The sequence below is a fragment of the Diceros bicornis genome, chromosome 18, assembly GCF_020826845.1.
Source record: "Diceros bicornis minor isolate mBicDic1 chromosome 18, mDicBic1.mat.cur, whole genome shotgun sequence".
NCBI classification, from domain to species: domain Eukaryota; kingdom Metazoa; phylum Chordata; class Mammalia; order Perissodactyla; family Rhinocerotidae; genus Diceros; species Diceros bicornis.
Window position 1 is genome coordinate 1655680 of NC_080757.1, and position 11381 is coordinate 1667060.

The 11381-nt window shown below is 42.4% G+C and overlaps 1 protein-coding gene across 1 annotated transcript in view; it reads right to left on the reverse strand.

The window, feature by feature from the left end:
* Positions 1-11296, reverse strand: part of TOP3A (DNA topoisomerase III alpha) — a 37129-nt gene extending 25833 nt beyond the window's left edge. Inside the window, exons 1-5 of the mRNA XM_058559553.1 lie at positions 10916-11296; positions 4306-4365; positions 3328-3401; positions 2182-2257; positions 1330-1438 (exon numbers count right to left, since the gene is read on the reverse strand). Of these exons, the coding sequence (XP_058415536.1) occupies positions 1330-1438; positions 2182-2257; positions 3328-3401; positions 4306-4365; positions 10916-11095 (499 nt within the window). The 5' untranslated portion in view covers positions 11096-11296. The remainder of the gene's footprint in view (positions 1-1329; positions 1439-2181; positions 2258-3327; positions 3402-4305; positions 4366-10915) is intronic.
* Positions 11297-11381: the final 85 nt, after the last annotated feature.

The following is an 11381-nucleotide window of genomic DNA, read 5'->3' on the forward strand; positions in this document are numbered from 1 at the left end:
TAAACTGAGTATTGTCAGAAATAACGGTGGAGCAAATTTTAGCTACTAACTCAAGCTCTCCAGTGAGCCTTTTGAGACTTTAACCTCACTTGCTCTCTTAGACCTACAGGGAAAAGAAAAATGTTGTTAATTAAAAGGTCCTTGGGGCCGGCCCCACGGCCTAGTGGTTAAGTTCAGCACGCTCCGCTTTGGCGGCCGGGGTTCAGTTCCCCAGATGTGGACCTACACCGCTTGTCAGCAGCTATGCTGTGGTGGCACCCACATATAAAACAGAGGAAGACTGGCACAGATGTTAGCTCAGGGCAAGTCTTCCTCAAGCAAAAAGAGGAAGATTGGCAACAGCTGTTGGCTCAGGGCCAACTGTCCTCAGCAACAATGACCACAACAAAAGGTCCTATGTCTTGTCATAGAAATAATGTAAGACATATACATTGCTCCTGAAAGTCAATGTATTTAAATCCCAGGAGTCATTATAGCTTCAAAAACAGGGAAAACAGCAACCCCCTAACTCTTCGAAGCCCAAGAATGGCCTTCCTCTAAGTTACCTGAAATCATTAACCCTGTTAGAGCCATTTAAGTTCATTTCAACATTTATTAATATTCAGGCACTATACAAAGAATATAGGAGATAAAACATTGGGGCCAGTACAGTGGCATAGTGGTTAAGTTCGTGCACTCTGCTTTGGTGGCCCAGGATTCACAGGTTTGAATTTTGGGCATGGACCTATGCACTGCTTATCAAGCCATGCTGTGGTGGCATCCCATATACAAAACAGAGGAAGATGGCTACGGATGTTAGCTCAGGGCTAATCTTCCTCAGCGAAAAAGAGGAAGATTGGCAAGGGATGTTAGCTCAGGGCCAATCTTCCTAAGAAAAAAAAATAAAATAAAAAGGAGATAAAACAAATAGAATATTCCAGAATTATTCTTCATACTTTACATATGGTATATACATTCTTTTGTAAATATTCTATATACAATTGTAAAAAACAGAATATAAAGTCCCTGGTCTCGAGGAGCTGGCAATCTACTTGGATCTAAAATATAACAAGCCCTGGACTACAGGGTCTACACCACTTATAAACTCAGTTAGTACTCACGCAACCCTAGGAACTGTGTCAGACTGCCTGACTTTCCAGAGAAGGAAGCCAAGGTTCCCAAGGGTTCAGTGACTTGCTCTAGGACACAAAGCCAGTGAGACTCACAGAGGGATTCAGGAGGGAGAGTATACGGGAGGAGCTCAGCCATAGCCCACTCGCACATATATACAGGAGAACCATCTATTTACACGGTCCCAAAGTACAGAAACTCTGAAGGGGCGTCACTTACCAGCCTTGCATACGTGGATAATCTCAAACCCGATATTTTCACCTTCTCTATCACAGTCGGTCCAGATCACCAGGGCCTGGCACTGTCGAGTTTCTCGTTCCAGAGTTTTCTGAAGTTCCCAGTGGGAAAAGAGCAGTGAGAGCACAATCGGCAGAGCACTTACTTTACACCTCTACACCAAACACGTCTGACTGAACGCTAACGATGTTCTCCGAGTGTGCCAACTTGGTGAGAAAAAGAGACCAGAGAAAACTGTTCTTACCAGTTCTAAGGATGGTGAGGTCCTAGTACAATCCTCCAGCTTAGAGTCACAGACTCACTAAGGAGCTTCCTGAAGACTGAGGGTTTAATACAACTATACAGCATAATGAAACCCAAAACTCAGCTCTAACACACACTTCTAACTCTAGTGGTTCTGATTATGTTCTGGTTAAAAAAAATTAACCTCTAATTGAGTTTCACCCCAAGAAGGTTTCCCAGTTAGCAGTGAACTAACTATAGGTGCCCTGATTCTTGAGAACTCACAACTTACTGTCACATGACCATTTATACTTTGTAGTTTCTTCATGCCAACTAGGGGTAGGATGGGAGCTAGAATTAATAACAGTACTTCTTCCTAGTGTTTACCTCAACAACTACTATTCATAAAAAGGCTTACTTCAATTCCTTGGCCACTTACTTTGAACGGTCTCATTTATACAATGGGTGGGAATAATTTTTTAAACCATGGTACTTAGTTTGGTGGAAAACCCAATCTCTAAATTCTAACGCATTCAAAATACAGAAATCACTCAGTTCCATTATTCTGTGGTTGTTCAACTCCAGTGCCATATGTCTTCCAAAAGATCCTACCTTGATGTCTACAAAATTCTCTGGGCAGTACTTTTCAATTTCTGCTTCAAAGAGGACAAGGGGATTGCAGCTCTGCCTACAAAACAAATAAAAACACAAAAAATCCTACCTCAGCACATTACAGAAAGTCCTCCATTTCAATGAGAAAAAATTGCTCCAGTGCACTCATGGATGGATCCCCAACAGAAAAAGTCCCACATGAGATGCCAGAGGATTAAAAGCAAGGCTATGACTCTCTGCACAATGCACTGTCCACTTCCCATGACGACTAACAGGAGCTGCTAAGAAGAACTTCTGGAATCCTTTCATACACATCTGCAGCAAGAGGATACATGCAATCCAGAGACTGCATGAAAAAGCTCTAGCTATCTGGGGGAACACACCTAAAAGTGGCTGTTCATTCTAAACATATGGTAAAAAGTCACAGCAAATCAGTTAATCCTAGGTCACTGCTATGGTCTCTATGGTTTGTGTCCTCTCCCAAAATTCACATGTTGGAATCTAAAGCCAATGTGATGGTACCAGAAGGTGGGGCCTTTGGGAGGTGATTAGGTTATGAGGGTGGAGCCTCATGAATGGGATTAGTGCACTTACAAAAGAGACCCCACAGAGCTCCCTACAGCCCTCCACCACGTGAGGACACAAGGAGAGGTCAGCAGCCTGCAACCAGAAGAAAGCCCTCACTTGACCACGCTGGCACTCTGATCTCCTACTTCCAGCCTCCATAACTGGGAGAAACAAATTTCTGTTGTTTATAAGCCACCCAGTCTGTGGCATTTTGTTATAGAAGCCCAAATGGATTCAGTCAGTCATCTTGGTATAGTCATAAGCCACATAACAATGTTTTTGGTCAACAATGGACTGCATATACAATAACGGTCCCATACGATTAGTACCACACAGCCTAGTATACAGTATGTAGTAGGCTATACCATCTAGTTTTGTGTGCGTACACTCTATGAATGTTTGCACGATGATGAAATCGCCAAACAATGCACTTCTCAGAATGTAGCCTCATCATTAAAGGATGCATGACTATATTACGTTTAAGTTACACAGTAAGATCAACATGTCTCAAAATTCCTGTAGTATTTCACAACTTACTATAATGATCAAAAAGTTCTTCCCCCCAGGAATTGAACTGACCATTTGCGAAACTGCATCCGGAAATCATGAGCCAGCAAATGTCCAGAAACTGAAGTCATTATCATGGTAACACTCTGAATGATAACAAAATTTGAGTTAGTCTTTTAGCAATTACATTTTGCCAAATCATTCAAATAAAAAAGAGGAACTTCTATTAAAGGAAAAAAAAGTGGTTGCCAGGTAGCGGGGGGATGAATCGGTGGAGCACAGACAATTTTTAGAGCAGTGAAAATACTCTGTGTGATATTATAATGGTGGATATATGTCATTATACTTTTGTCCAAACCCACAGAATGTACACTACCAAGAATGGACCCTAGTGTAAACTGGTCTCTTGGTAATTATGATGTGTCAATGTAGGTTCATCAATGACAACAAATGTACCTCTCTGGTAACGATGTTATTAATGGGGAAGACTGCAAATGTGTAGGGGCTGGGGGTACGTGGGAACTTTCTGCACTTTCCTCTCAATTTTGCTGTGAACCTAAAATTGCTCAAAAATAATGTCTATAAAACAAAAACCAGTTGAGTAGGAAGAAACAAACATAAATATAGCTCTTCAAGCCAAAAGCCATAGTAATACAATCACCATTCTAATTCTAGTACCATGATGCCTTTTGTAGCATTTAAAATTTCCTCAAACTATTGTCTATTAGCTTCATTCCTCTTATAAAGAGCTGAGATGGAACTATATTTTATTAAAAAGAGACTTCCTTATAAATTATAAAATGATCACCTGTAACCAGGGATCTTTAGGTCATAACAATAGTTATACTTAAAAGACAGTGACATATTCTACAATGGCCAGGGTAATTCTTCTTGATTACATAACTTTAAAATACAAGCAATTTAGGGAAGACTTGTAGTAAACAGCTGTTCTTTTTGGCTGTAACAAAAAACCCAAGAAATGTACACTAAAATGACACATGGATCCAAAAGCACACTTCAGCTGTATGATAGAAACCTTGTAGCACCTACCTGGCCATACAGATGATAATCAAATTCATAGATCTTGTTGAATTTAGAAAGTCCGTCCCTCTACAAAACAAAACAAAAATTAAAAACACATGTAAATTACATAAAAAACAAATGATTCCAGCGGTTAAGTGTGTACGCTCCACTGTGGCGGCCCAGGGTTTACATGTTTGGATCCTGGGCACGCGCGCACTGCTTATCAAAGCCATGCTGTGGTGGCGTCTCATACAAAGTAGAGGAAGATGGGCACAGATGTTAGCCCAGGACCAATCTTCCTCACCAAAAAAAAAAAAAAAAAGAAAGAAAGAAAAAAAGAAAAAAAAGAGGAGGATTGGCATCGGATGTTAGCTCAGGGCTGATCTTCCTCACCAAAAAAAAAAAAAAAAAAGATTCCATAGCATAAAGATCAAGCAAAATCCTGATAAGTGGGAATATTAAAAATGCAACAGTATTTCTTATAGATAAAAACTAGACTAAATTACTAAGACTATTTATTAAGTGGTCACTCAAAACACAGTTACAAGCATGTACTTGATAGAGTCCATGGAGTTTTTATGCTGGAAGGTAACCTTGAGATCAGCTATTATAACAACTTTTTACACACAAGAATGGACTTGTCCAAGGTCACATGACAAATTAATGGCAGAGAAAGGATTAGGATATAAATCTTGTGACGATTTTCTCCTTCCTCCCCACACATTACTACTATTTCCTGGCCATACAATTGCACCAGCAAACTGGTGACCATGGGCAAGTCATTCACCTTTCCGAACCTTTATTCTTAAATAAAGTTATCTCTAAGCTCCCTCTGGCTCTGAAATCCAATATCACCATGAGCCCCAGTCAGGACCGGAATCCTGTCTCCAAAGCACTTCTTCAGCTGCACTGTGGATGAACAAGGCATCCCACTTTCTTCCACAAAGGTGTTAAAAGTAGTTATGCATGTGAGTTTCACACCAACACTGCCCAGAAGACAACAGAAAGGCAAAACAGCAACTGGGGATACGTTCAAGGGCCAAGAAGAATCAGTGTCGAGAGGATACTCCCTCAGCCTCACAAAGACAATTTTTCTGTGTAGATGAGGTTCTCTTTGAGGCATAATGGCAAATTTAAAGAGAGAATTTATTAGAGTATCTGATACTTAAGAGTTCACTGGATTAATGTTGCAAAGAAAAGAAACTCCTTTCTACAAATTCCAATTGCTAGTTAAGCCCTTTACTAACAGAGAATAGAAATTGCCTAACCAATGGTTTCTACTTCTTTTGAAGAAAGCATTGAAGCTTTCCCAAACAAAACCTTATACGGACCCTAAGATATAACGAAGTTGAGGTACTCTGGCTGCAACAAGGCTGAGTCTTGCTTAACTCAGCCTCTCCCCAGTCTAGCCCCAAGTGGCTCCCTAGGTGCACATTCATGGTCCAGTGGGTCTCTTGGGAACATAGTCTGAAACCCACTGTTCTAATCCTCTCCAGGTAAACGACTTGTCTAATAACATGTGTGCGACCCCAGGTCCAGGGCTCTCCCAGGCAGCCTCCTCCACCAATGGATAGTCTTGAGGATGTACTTGCCTCCCTGTAATTCCCATTTGAAGATAGTACACAATTATGTGCAATTCCATCTCTTGGAGGAGGTGTTCAGGGGAATAGGCTGCTTCTAAACTACAGTGGAGTTCTGGAGCCTAGAGAGAGAAAAAAGGATAGATCAACAAATGTAGCTTCTGTGACCTCTTTTCTCTCTTTTTTTTAATAGAGTGGATAGCACTACAAAAAAGAGTCCAAATCCCATCTTCTCTAAGCACTCTGTAGGAACTGATTACACTGCTGCCCCTAAATCTATAGCAGGATTCTTTTTTTAAAATTTCTCCTTCTGAATATAAAAATAAAACCATGAAAAAACTGTATACACACAGAAAAGTCCCCAAAAATCTTTTAGTTATTAACAACAGTTACTGAGGTGGTGGGGATGGTTTATTTGACACACATCTGTATTCTCTGAATTGTTTGCAATAATTACCACTGACAAAGAAAAAAGAAACAGAAACATTCTATCTCTTGTTAATGTTTTGGTGAATTTCTTTCAAAGATACATATGTATTTGTTTAAAAGTCTTTTCAGGGCCAGCCTGGTGGCACAGTGGTTGGGTCTGCACGCTCTGCTTTGGCAGTCTGGGGTTCAGGGGTTTGGATCCCTAAACCTACTCACTGCTCATCAAGCCATGCTTTGGCAGTGTCCCACATGCAAAAATAGAGGAAGACTGGCACAGATGTTAGCTCAGGGCCCATCTTCCTCACCAAAAAAATAAATAAATAAAAATAAAAAGTCTTTTTCATAATAGATGTCTAATAACCTATCATAAGGAAGTAAAATTTATTTTACCATTCTATTTCCATTACTAGTTCTTGTTATTTCAATTCTTTGTTATTATAAAGCTGCAATGACCATCATTTGATTCTGAGTTGTGTGTGTCTGAGCTCCTCTATCAAAATTTAATTTAACTCCTCTATCAGAATTTAAGGTAGGGATAATGTCATTCAATGTGATTGTCATGTAGCAGGTTCTGTTTGAGGGATGAATAAATGAACAGGACCTGTCAGTGTTCTTAGGGAGGTGGCACTCCATGGGAGAGATGGATAAACAGCTAGATAACTCGACCAATGCTGACTGCTATCATCAAGAGAGATGAAACTGCATCCAGAAACAGAGAATGAAATGGATGGACAGGATGCTTAGGAAAGACTTCACAAAAGAGGTTACATTTAGGTTGTCTATTATTTTTTCTTTTAAAAGATGAAGAGGTCATCAGGAGAGAAGAAGGAAAATATTATTCCAGGAAGAAGGACCAAAATTTGTAAAAGCACAGTAAACTTGTATCATTTAAACTCTGATTGCTTCTATCATTCCCTTCCTCTCCATTCCCTCTGCTCCTACCTAAACCATTCCAAGGGTCTCCAGAGTTCAGGCCTCTGAACGCTCACATGGAGAACTCCAACAGCTGTCTCCCTACCTCTAGTCTTTCACTTTTCAAATCCTCTGCTGCCAAAATGACTTTATAAAACACAAATATTACCCCAATACACCCCTACTTAAAACCTACATTGCTCATTTCAATTGAAGCAGAAAAAGCATTTGATAAAAATTCAACACCCTTCATGATAAAGGGCATTTACAAAAAAACCCACAGCTAACATCACACTCAACGGTGAAAGACTGAAAGCTCTTCCTCTAAGATAAGCAACAAGACAAGGATGCTCATTTTTGCCATTGCTATACAAGATTACTATAAGTTCTAGCCAGAGCTATTAGGCAAGAAAGGGAAATAAAAGACATCCAAATCGGAAAGGAAGAAGTAGAGTTATCTCTATTCACAGACAACATGATCTTATAGATAAAAATCCTAAAGAAGCCACATACATACAAAAAACTATTAGTGCTAATAAATCCAGCAAAGTTGCAGGATACAAGATCTACACAAGATTGTTCAGATCTGAACAATCTGAAAGGGAAATTAAGAAAACAATTCTATTTACAACAGCATCCAAAAGCACGATGAAAACTACAACACATTGCTGAAAGAAATTAAAGAAGACCTAAATAAATGGAAAGACTATCTGTGCGCATAGATTGGAAGACTTAATATTAAGAAGGCAATACTCCCCAAAGATCTACAGATTCAGTGCAATTCAAAATCCCAATAGTCTTTTTTGCAGAAATGGAAAAGCTGATCCTAAAATTCATATGGAATTGGAAAAGGCCCCAAATAGCCAAAATAATCTTGAAAGAGAAGAGCAATGTTGGAGGACTCACACTGCCCAATTTCAAAACTTACTACCAAGCTGCAGTAAGTCAAAACAGTGTGGTACTAGCAAGAGGACAGACATACAGAACAACAGAATAGAACTGAGAGTCCAGAAATAAACCCAAACATCTACGGTCAATTGATTTTTGACAAAGGTGCAAAGACCACCAAATGGGAAAAGGACAGTCTTTTCAACAAACGGTGCTAGGAAAAACTGGATATCCACATGCAAGAGAATGAAGTTGGATTCTTACTTTACACCAGACAGAAAAATTAACTCACAATGGATCAATGACCTAAATATAAGAGCTAAAACTCTTAGAAGAAAACTTGAGGCAAAGCTTCATGACCTTGGATTTGGCAATGGTTTCTTAGATTTAATACAAAAAGCGTAATAAACAAAAGAAGAAAAAATAGATAAATTGGACTTCATCAATATTAAAACCTTTTGTACATCAAAGATCACTATGAAGAAAGTGAAAAGACAACTGATAGACGGGGAGAAAATATCTGCAAATCATATAACTAACAAGGATCTAGTATCCTAAATATACAAAGAACTCTTACAACTCAACAACAAAAAAGACAAACAACCCAATTAAAAAATGGGCAAAAGACATGGATAGACAACAAAACCACAATGAGATATTTCATACCCACTAGGATGGTGATAATCAAAAAAATGAAAAATAACAAGTGTTGGTGAGGATGTGGAGAAACTGGAACATTGCTGGTAAGGATGTAAAATTTTTTAGCTACTATGGAAAACAGTTTGGCAGTTCCTCAAAAAGCTAAACACAGAGCTAACTTATGACCCAGCAATTCTACTCCTAGGAATTTACACAAAAGAACTGAAAACAGGTATTCAAACAAAAACTCGTACATGAATGTTTACAGCAGCTCTAGTCACAATAGCCAAAAGGTGGAACCAACCCAAATGTCCACCAACTGACGAATGGATAAACAAAATGCGATTTGGAATGGAATATTATTCAGCCATAAAAAGGAACAAAGTACTAATACATGCTACAACATGGATGGATTTCAAAGACATCATGCTAAGTGAAAGAAGCCTGACACAAAAGGCTGTGTGTTATATGATTCTTTTTATATGGAATATTCAGAAGAGGCAAATCTCTGGGGACAGAAAGCAGATTAGTGGTTGCCAGGTGCTGGGAGGAGTGGGGAATGAGGAGTGACTGCTTGATGGCTATGGGGTTTCCTTTTGGTGTGATAAAAATCTGGAACTAGACAGACATGATGGTTACACATCACTGTGCATGTACTAAATGCTGCTGTACTGTATACCTCAAAATGGTTAAAATGGTTAAGTTTTACGTGTACTTTAACACTTGCACATAAAATACACAGCTCTGGAATACCTTCCTGATCTGCCTTCAACTGCCTCTCTTGCTTAACTCACTGGCTCCTCCTCCCACCACCCCACACTCCTCACTTCTGTTTTTGATCAGGCCAGCTGTTTCAAGACACTGGGTTGTTCTTTACAGTGTTTCCACCACCTGGTAGAACTTTCAGGACTCAGCTCAAACATTCATCCAACAAACATCTACTGAGAGGCTCCTGTATTCCACACACGGTATCAGGCACTAGGATTACAGCAAAGAACAAAACAGACACAGCCCCTTTCCTCTAGAGCTTAGAGTCCAGGAGGGGTGGTGAGGGACATCCAATGAATAATTGCACAGTGCATCATTTAACTGTATTGGTAGGTGCCTTCCAGGTAGAACAGGGTACCATGACACATATCACAAAGTGTCCCTCACCCAGTTGGGGGGAGAATGTGAGGAAAAGGTTCCTCAAAGAAGAGACATTTAAACAGAGCCCTGAAGGACACATAAGTTAGGTCAGATGGGCCATTCTCAAGAGGCCGAGAGCCCGAGAAGCAGGCCGACCTTGGGCTGGTCACCAGGACTCCTGGCACTGGAAAGAGGTGAAGCTCTCAGCTAACACTCACACAGCCTCAGCTCCTGCTCCCACTATCCACACGCTGGAAACAGAGCTCTAAGAATCCTGGGATTTGAAAGAAAAAGAAGCAGAGAACTCCCACCCATGCTCTTAGAAACGTTCTCCAGAAAACCATTGCAGGATCCACTTCCGTTATCTGAAAGATTTTCCTGAACAGCTCTTAAGGCTGCTGTGTCACCTTCTTCACCAAACCCTTTCTTACCTTCCCCTTCCTTCGCGCCTCCAGTGCGTCTAGAATACATCTTACCCCGTACCTGCCTGTCTCGCCCAATTCGTTTGTAGGAGTAGGCACAGGGCTACCTCGCCCCTAAGCCCCAGACCTTACACCCTGTTGCCGTGCCGCCAGCACTTACAGACTGTCAAGTCAGCGGGGCTGCAGGGCGCGGGGAGGGCGGCAGAAGGCGGGGAGGGCTAGGTCGGCTGGGAATGAGCCGGCAGGGCTTGAATGCCGAGTTAAAGGAGTTTGCGCAGCGGTTCCCAGCTTCAGAGTTTCAGAACCACCAGCGCAGACTGTTAAGATACAGGCTTCCCCGGTCTCATCCCAGACCCACAGAACAGCCAGCGCTCCACGTGGTTCCGAAGATCAGACACGTTCGGCAACCGCTGCAGCGGACAAGGAGGAGCCAAGGTTTTCAAGCAAATCAACGAAACGTTTTAACTACACTTTCAAGCGTCCATCAGTCCGAAGAGAAGACAGGAGACCACTGCAATGGGCCAGGGAGATGATGAGCACCAGGGCGGGAGGAGTCGCCCTCACCCCAACCCGGCGCCACCACCCCGTCCCGCTCGGCAGGCCTCCCTCACAGCGGCTGATCGGAAACGCGCCCCTTACCCGCCTCATGCGACCGTTGGACAGCAGGTCGGCGATCCCCTTGGCCGCGTCGTTTTTCTCGGCCACACAGAGGATTTTCCGCACGCCTCGGAAGGCCACCTCCATGGCGGCGCGGGACAAGGGCCGGCCTCCGGGCCGTTGCAGCCACCGGAGCGCGCAGCGGCCAACCGGGAAGATCATCCCTAGGCCCCGCGGCCGCTCCCCGGGAGCCCGCGCATGCTGGGGAAGCCGGAGGTGAGGGCCGCCCTAAGGGAACTAGAGCCTCCGGAGGCCGCCAGCACCGCCGCCCGCGTTCCGGGCACCCCCCCCCCACCAGCCTGCGGGGTTCAAGGCGGCAGCCACTTCCCTTTCTCCTCACTGCTGCCGCCTCCGCACCGAATCCCGCAACTTGGCGACGCGCTTCCGCCCGCCTAGTAGGGCCGCTTCCGCCCGCCTAGTCAGGCCACTTCCGCCCGGCGCGAGTGCC